Source organism: Cannabis sativa, chromosome 6 (assembly GCF_029168945.1).
Source record: "Cannabis sativa cultivar Pink pepper isolate KNU-18-1 chromosome 6, ASM2916894v1, whole genome shotgun sequence".
Lineage (NCBI taxonomy): Eukaryota > Viridiplantae > Streptophyta > Magnoliopsida > Rosales > Cannabaceae > Cannabis > Cannabis sativa.
This window is the reverse complement of record NC_083606.1, coordinates 22,328,790-22,338,016: the sequence shown is the minus strand read 5'-3', so window position 1 is coordinate 22,338,016 and position 9,227 is coordinate 22,328,790. Positions and strand designations below refer to the sequence as shown.

The following is a 9,227-nucleotide window of genomic DNA, read 5'->3' as shown; positions in this document are numbered from 1 at the left end:
CTTATTACCAATTAATTTTAAGATGGAACCTTATTTATCTTATCTCCAAATTCTAATATGCATAAAGTATAATCACGTGTTTATTCACAGCAAAGATTTAACTATATCTAAACGAATGGAGGAACAAACAACATGCTATTAGTTTATAACTTTTCTTATATTTTCTTAAAGACAATTTGGCTTAATTTAAATAGGTAAATAAACAACTCAGAGGTTTAGGTGATCAACTCATTGAATAATATGGTGGGCCCCCTGTTTTGTAGGTACACGCACAATGACGCAATGGTAATATTTTAACTTATTATGAAAGACAGTCATTGTCAATAATATATGGACACGTTTGGAAGTAGTAATGAGCTAAGCAAATGGTTTTTGCACCCAAAACCACAGATTTCTCCAAAACTGGAGGTGAAGTTGTCCTCACATACTACTCTATATAATTATATAAACTTTCTTAAAGAGGAAATATGAGTTCAATAGAACCAAGCACAACACAACTTTTCTAATTACAATTTTATCAGTCAATATTATTAAAGAGGAAATATGAGTTCAATAAGCAAGGGTTGGGCAGTGGCAACAAGTATTGGAGTAGTGGAAGCTTTGAAGGACCAAGGTGTTTGTAGATGGAATTCTGTTTTGAAGTCAATTCAGCAACACACAAAAAGCAATCTCAGATCTTATTCTCAGGCAAAGAAAATATCAGCTCACTATTCTAACAACATCTCCAAAGACGAGAAATTGAAGCAATCTGAGGAATCTCTTAAAACTGTCATGTACTTGAGCTGTTGGGGTCCCAATAATTGAGAACCCTCTGAATTTTTGTAATATAGTTTCCTATCTTTTAGTAAAATGTTTATACGGATTTAATTTAAACTCTATCTCACCTTTCAATGATTTTGCTTCTTTCACTATTATCAAAGTGCCTTACTAAATTACTCATGTCTATAGAATAGCCTCACAAAAATACAATGATTCTGATCGTAGTGTCAAAAAAGAGAAACCTGATAAGTCATAACAATTAATATATGAGAAATGAGTAATGACTTAATTTAAGAGTGGAAATAATTTTCAACCTAAAAGCCATAATTTTTTTACTTCAAAGTTGTTTTTGCTACTTTCTTGTGAAATAATTGCAAGCTTGAGTACCATGATTTGTGATGTGTTCATATGAGCTGTTTAGGCAGAGTTCATCAACTGTGCTGACGACTTATTCAGTTATTCTTAATATAAAATAGTTTGGAGTTGCTTATATTATAATATTATGAATTCGATTGAAGATTTGCTGATAGAGCAGTGAAGAATTTCGGTAGCAATAAAAGGGACTCTTAAGTTCTTTGTCCATTACAACTTCTAGTTATTTATTTTTATTTTTTTTTTGTTGACCAGGAAACAACTTCTATAGTTATTTTATTGTATTCTTTATAATTCAAAAGTTTAAAAGTGGAGAATATATAATTGTACGATAAGATTAAGAAAGACATCTTATTTTAGTTATTGCCTTGGTTTTTAGAACTAATGAGTTTTCTTTTCTGTTTTCATGGTGAGGATATTAGAAGAGAGAAAAGATTTGTTTTATTATTTGTAAAGATTTATCTGAGTACAAGAGAAGAAAGGTGCCTTATATAGGCACGATATGTACCAGAATAGAAGAAAAGAATAAATCAACTAATCCTAACTAATTTATCTTAACTAACTTAACGGAACTTAATAGGCCGTTTCAAGATGGAGTGTAAAAGTTTTCGACACCCATCTTAGATACAATATCTTTGAAGTGATTTGGGAACAAAGGTTTTGTTAAGATATCGACCAGATTGGTTTTTGAAGATACATGGTTCATTTTGATGCAGTCGTTGGTGATCTTTTCTCTAATAATGTGACAGTCAATTTTCGCGTGTTTTGTTCTTTCATGGTAAACTAGATATTCTGCAATGTGTATTGCTGCTGAATTGTCACAGAATAGACTTGATGGCAGCTGTGTTTTTATGTGGAAATCTTTGATGATGGAGTGTAGCCATGTAAGTTCGCAAGTGGCATTGGCCATGGCTCTATACTCTGCCTCAGCTGATGATAGAGAAATGGTAGGTTGTTTCTTAGATTTCCAGGAGATGAGAGATTGCCCAAGGAAGACACAATATCGTGAAATTGATCTTTGAGTGTTGAGGCAAGCTCCCCAATCGGCATCAATAAAGGCCTGAAAATGAGGTGTTGGACAAGATGCATAGAAAAAAAAAAGTCCTTGTTCAGGAGAGCTTTTGAGGTACTGTAGGACTCGAGTTGCAACATGTAAGTGTGGTTTCCTTCGTGATTGAAGGAATTGGCTAAGTTTGTTGACTGCAAAGCTTATGTCAGGTCTTGTGATTGTGAGGTAGAGAAGTTTGCTGATTAAGCTTCCGTATTGAGTTGGATTTTGGAAGAGTTGGCCATCATCATTGCCAAGCTTTGTGTTGGCTTCCATAGGAGTTGATGTTGGTTTTGATCCAAGGCAGCCTGAGTCTTTTAATAATTAGAGAGTGAAGGGTCTTTGGGTGATAGATATGCCTTTGGGGCATCTTATAATTTCGAGTCCAAGTGTAAGCTGCCAAGATCTTTTAGTTTGAATTGTGCATCAAGGGAAGAGATGAAGGTGTTCAATGATGCAATATTGTTAGTGGCAACTATGATATAATCAACCTAAATGAGTAAGGCCGAAAAATTGTCAGGTTGATGTCTAATAAATAGAGAGTGGTCATTTTGTGACAGTGTGAAACCTTACTGTAGTAAGGTAGTGCTTAGTTAGGCATACCATTATCTAGAGGCTTGTTTCAAGCCATATAAGCTTTTCTGTAATTTGTTGACTGGATTCTTTGGTATTACTCCTTTTGGAGTGTAGCCTTGAGGTAGTTTCATGTAAACATCCTCATGTAATTTTCCATGGAGGAAGGCATTGTTGATATCCATGTGATGTAGATGCCAGTTTTTAATGGCAGCAAGGGCAAATAGTAGTTTGAGAGTATTGAATTTAACCACAGGGGTATATGTTTTGAAATAATCAATAACTGGTTGTTGGTTGTAACCCTTGGCTACTAATTGGGCTTTACGTCTTTGGATTGATCCATCAGGGTTTAATTTCTTTTGATAGACTTATTTGTTGCCAATAACATGTTTGCCATCAGGTAGAGGAGCAACTATCCATGTGTGATTTTTCTCCAAGGCATCTATCTCATCATCCATTGTTGTATTCCATATTTCATGAAGTCTGGCTTCAACATATGTTACTGATTCAGGTAAGTTTGCTGCAGCAAAGACAACAACTTTAAATTTTGTACTTAACCTGTCATAAGAAAGGAAATTTGAAATGGGGAAAGTTGTGCTAAAAAAAATTGGCTGCTGTGCAGTTGTAGTCATTCAAGTGAGCAGATTTGTATCTTTCTTCCTAATTTGGAGGTTTTTGGTGGCTGCTGATGGGCAGGAGGGGAAGGTGATGTTGTAGTTGCAGATTAGTGAGTATCTACAGGGTAAAACGAAGTATTGTTGGAAGGGAAAAATATATCAATGTTGGGGTAATGGCTGAAGGTTTTGCAGGGAAATATCGACTCATAAAAGATAACATCCTTTGAATGAAAAATTTAGTTTGTTTGGATATCAAGAAGGGTGTAGGACTTCAAGTTGTCTGGATAGTCTATGAAAACACAAGGTCTTGCTCGAGGAGAAAATTTTTCGGTGTTGGTTACATGTGATCCATAAGCAAGACATCTAAAATTTCTTAAGGGAGCATAATTTGGTTTTGTTTTGTGCAAAAACTCATAGGATGTTTACTCATTGAGAGTGATGGAGGGGGTTCTGTTGAGTAAATTAATTCTTGTTTTTACCATGTAACTCCAATAGATGAGCGGCAGGTTGGATTGAAAAGCTAAGGCCCTGGCAACATTGAGGATGTGTTGGTGTTTGCGTTCCACGACTGTGTTTTGCTAGGGTCTACCTACACAAGAATTGTTATGGATAACACCTTTGTTGTTGTAAAAACTGGTTAGATTCAGTTCTTTAGCATTGGCACTTCTGACAGATTTGATGTTATTTTGATATTGAATGTTAACAAAGGTGAAAATTTTTTGTATTATTTGAGGCGCTTAATATTTAGATCTTAGTAGGTAGATCCATGTGTATCTAGAATGGTCATCCACTATAGTTAAAAAAAATATTTATAAGCATCGATAGAGGTGTTGGAAATATTTTACCAGGATCTAGATTTACTACCAAGTATGTTTTATTAACAACCTAATATGAATTCTAAAACAATGAAATAAACATATATAAAGTTTAGTAAACCTTACATTGGGTGCAGCGGAATATAATGACTCCTTCCATTCAGATCTCTAGCCCTTGATTCTTTTCTGTAGTAGAGCATAATCAAGATCTGAATCTGGATCTCTTTCTCTCCTTCCTTTGATGTTGATTCTCCTTCTTGTTGTTTGGATTCTCCTACAGTCTTACACACTATGATTGAGATACCACTTGATGTGTGTGTGCACTACTCATTCACTCAAGGAATTTCGAAATTGAAGAGAGGAAAAGAGAGAGAGGGTGGCACATGGCTTTTCTCTAAAGGAAACAGTGTGCAAGTCATGAGTTTCTTGAAGCGAATACTTTCTATTTATAGAATGCCTTCTAGGTTTAGGTTAGAATTGTATGGCATTAAAATAATGGAAAAATAAAATGGAAAAAGCTTTGCATAGATGGCGGCCATATAAGGAAATTGGGCCTCACTTTGCAACTTTCCCATTTTGTTATTTTTCATTCCCATTTTCTCAAAAATGCCAATTTTCCAATTCAACCATTTAAATGCCAATTCTAATTATTTAATAACTAAAAATTAATTATTAAATAATATTGCCATTTAATATATTTATTAATTTAGACATATAAAGTCTCTTAATTAATAAATAAACCTAGAATCTCTTTTCTTTACAATTTCGCCCTTGCTTAGTGAAAATTCATAAACTAGACATAGTCTAACTTTGAATTATAATTGATTAATCAAAATCAATTAACTGAGTCTTACAAGCAGTATGGTCTCAACTAGTATGGGGACCATGGGTCTATATAACCGAGCTTCCAATAAGTCGAACCGAATTTACCAAGTAAATTCCCTAACTTATTAATTCCTTATTGAATCCACACTTAGAACTTGGAATTGCACTCTCAGTCATATAGAACGCTCTATATGTTCCACGATATAAATACGTCATTAGTTATCCATTGTTATAATCCTAATTTGATCAATGACCCTCTAATAGATGATCTACATTGAATAGGCATTAAGTTACCGTTACACCTTCAATGTATTTTATCCTTAAAACACTTAGCTCCGTATAAATGATATTTCAGTGAAGTGAAATGAGATCTCCACCATTTATCTCTGTTTAGCCAAGCTCGAAGGATATCATCGTTTCACTTCTAAATTCCTATAGAAGTTATGGACTCCATATTTATGTTAGCGCTCCCACTCAATTATACTATTATGTTCCCAAAATGTACGTATCACCCAGACCCGAAAGTAGGTATTGGAAGAAAGTGGTAATGGTGAAAGAACAAATGAAGAATATTGGGTCCATAAACACGGCTAAAAGCAGTAATCTAGTAGCTGCTGGGTATCGGGCACTACATGACCAACCAGCTAGAGTATTTTGGGACTAGATTGTTTGGAATCGGTTTAACATTCCTAAGCATAGCTTTATTGCGTGGTTGGCGATGCTTGGGAAGTTGAAGACGAGGGAAAGACTGATGAGATTTGGAGTAATTGAAGAAGACTTATGCCTACTGTGCAATGACAGCAGTGAAACCATTGAGCACATCTTCTTCTGCTGTAAGTTCTCGAAAGACTGCTTGTGTAAAATCAGAGGGTGGCTGCTATGGGAGGCCACGGATGTATCCCTGAAAGCTATATGCAGGTGGCTGTCCAAGGCAAGATGCAACGACTTCAAAAAGAAGGTGTTTACTGCTGCCATTACAGCTTTGATTTACTTGATTTGGTGCACCCGAAATAATATTTTTTGGAATGGAGAAATAGGAAATTGTGATAGAGTTGTGTGCAAAGTTAAAGATGTCATTAAGAATAGAATAACTTGTATATGGCCTAAAATGTAACTAGTAGTGAAGAGGCTTGGTTCAACTCATTGTAAAAATTATAGTTTTTCTTGAGGCCTTTTTTGAGGGTGCTCTTTGGTTGTATAAATTGTTTGTTTTGATCTAATACACTTGATGATTTACCAAAAAAAAAAGTAGGCTTAACTAACAAATCCAGGAACATGTATAGTACTCTTGAGATCGAACCTAACCATATCAGGATTAAGATCATTTGATCTAGGATCAAGAGGTGATATTGAATTGAATAGATATTACTGGAAATTTTAATATATCTAATCAAAATTCAATATCGGTCCCTTCTGATGTATACTCCACACATCCGATACTGGTAAACTTTGCCAATGTCCTGGAAAGAACATAACACTTATCCAAGGTGTAAGAATACCTATCGCTGATTATCATGTCAGTCTAAATCCAGTGAACTGACAAATCAGGGAATAAACTTTCGAACATATAATTAAGATTATATTCCACTGTGCTGACAACACTATAATCATTAACAAATACATATGTTCTGGACCTAAATAGAATTCAAACATTATATATATAATCATGAAATAAATCATGTGAACCATGCAACGTAAAATGTTATTTTTGATCTTTGTTAATAAGTAAATCTGATTATATTGAAATGAGTTTTATTTAGGGCACAAAACCCAACAAGAGGTTGTTGGATATGGTCCCCATATGTCTAGGTGAATAAGATCAAAGATAGCCATAGAGAAGTTATTGTTTGATTGAAAAGGCAATTTCTTTTATTTTTCCAAGTGACAAGTTGGACAATGAAATGGAACAGAAAAGTCATGAGGAAATTGTATTTATTTATTGATCTTATTGGAAATCATTACATAAGGATGACTGAGACAATTGTGCCATTGGTTGTGATCTGTTTCTACATTACAAGAAATTGAAATTTGAGAAGCCGAGTTGATGTCTTGTTGTATGTAATAGAGTTTGCTATCTCTTAGCAGTCCAAATCCTCAATGTCCGAGAAGGTCACTGAATGAAGTATTCATTAGAAGTAAAATACATGTAATTAGAAGTAGATTCCAATAGTGCAGTAACATATAGCAAGTTAAATTTGAATACAGGGGCATCTAAAACATTAAAGAGTGTCAAATTTGAGTTGATTACAACAGTTCCAACATTTTCTATCTTAACTGAAGTGCCATTTGGCAAATTGACAGTTTTGGCAAACGTGGTGCCTAGCACCCCTGTCAATGATCCAAGAATTGAAAGAAAGAGGATCGATTTTACCAGTAAAGTTGTTGACACCTGGTGTGTCAACTGATGTGGAGGCATCAGTTGTAGGTTGTAACTGTTGAGCCAACATTGAAATGAGTTGTTAACATTGAGAAGTGGTAAGATGGGACTGGGAAAGATCAAGATTGGGGGTCAAGACTTGCATATTCTGAGGATTACGATTAGATGAAACAGTATCTATTTTTTTGGTGTTGCTCGATTCAACTGGTTTTCAATTTCCATAACCAAGGAGAAAACCATGGAGGAAATAGCATTTTGTCTTTGTAGTAGCCAAGTTTTTGACAGTGAGAACACATGAGACGTGGGTTTTTGTTTCTTGAATTCTGATTTGTTGTAGGTGTTGAATCAATGGTTGGTGATGCTGGTGTCACTACAACAAATACCATTATTAGGGGCGGAACAGTCCGCTGGTAATAATCCTGTAATCCACCGGCATTGGGCTTTAGCGGCGGGGGTCCGCCGGTAATGGTCTGCCGGTAATACCCCGTCGCTATTAATGATTAATAGCGGTGGACTGACACGTCCGCCGCTACTAATCATTAATACAGCGGACCATTAGCGGCGGGGCCCACCGGTGCACTTACCTCGTATTTGTAATGGCTGACACATTATTACCGGCGGGTGTCCGCCGGTAATAATGTTTTTTTAAAAAAAAATAAAAAATTAATATTAATAATAATAAATATTTTTTCATATTTGTTTAATTAATTTTTTTCAAATTTATATTATTAATAAATATTAAAATTAAAATTAACAAATCCACACATAATTATCATCCATACATTATTTAAAACTTAAAAATTAAATAATTATTATCCATACATTAATTAAAACTTAAAAGAAATCCAAACATAATTAAAAATTGAAATAAATCCACACATAATTAAAATTAAGATAAACTAATTAATATTGTCTTGATCAAACAAATCATCTTCAAAATTTGAGCCAGTAGCGTTTAAGTTGATATCAAGATTTGGTGCATTGTCCTGAGCTTGCGTTACTGGCGGTGATGGGTAATATGGTTGCTGAGTAGATAAAATCTCCACAAATTGTCGAGTCTGTTGTTGTTGTGGTAAATTCTGAGATTGTTGTTGTTGCGAAACATTTGGAGATTGTTGTGGCTAGAAGTTCGGGGGTTGTTACTGAAACTGACCAGGAAAAAAATATGGATTTTGCGAATTGAAAAATTGACCCGGCGAAGTTTGCTGCATTGGACCCCCAAAAAACATCGGCTGCTGAGATGAACTCCCAAATTGGCCCAACATCGACTGTTGGGACTGTGATCCTCCAAAAAAATCAGAGTAGAAAAATGGAGGAGACTAGGAGGAGCGTCCAAACATGTTCGGAATAAGAGGAGATTAGGAGGCACTTCCCTGCACATTAGGAGATTGCTGAGTCTGCTGTAAAGGTTGTTGTTGCAGCCTTGGACATGTTGCACTACCCTGAGGTTGGGTAGGTAAATATTACTGGAGGAATCTGTCAAATCACGGGTCATACAGATCAGAAGTTTCCTGTCCCGGTGGAAAGCGTTCACGCAATCTCTGAAACATCTCAGCCATAATACCAACGTCTTGAGAAAGAGTAGACCCTGCTTGAGATTGAGTTTGACTTTGGCTCGAAGAGCTAGATGTTGTTGTTGATCTTTTCCCCTTCTTTGCTATGTTGTAACCGACTCCTCGAATATAGTCACTCCTGTCACCCATGACCTTGAATTGGATGTCAGACGGCACCTCCGAAGATCCAGAATCACTGTCAGATTGGCTTTGAAGCCTACTTCTCGCCATCTCTTCCTCCATTTCTTTGGTGAGTTGCTCCTAAACATAAATAAATATTGTTAAATA

General features: G+C 35.4%; 1 protein-coding gene across 1 annotated transcript; it reads left to right on the top strand.

Annotated features, from left to right (window-relative positions):
• Window positions 1–391: 391 nt before the first annotated feature.
• LOC115724603 (uncharacterized) lies at window positions 392–873 on the top strand. Its single transcript, XM_030653919.2, has one exon. The coding sequence runs from the start codon at window positions 544–546 to the stop codon at window positions 802–804; it is 261 nt and encodes an 86-aa protein (XP_030509779.1). The 5' UTR covers window positions 392–543; the 3' UTR covers window positions 805–873.
• Window positions 874–9,227: the final 8,354 nt, after the last annotated feature.

What these genes read in the sequence shown, in the direction of transcription:
- LOC115724603 (XM_030653919.2), top strand. Translation starts at nt 544, where the DNA reads ATGAGTTCAATAAGCAAGGGTTGGGCAGTGGCAACAAGTATTGGAGTA.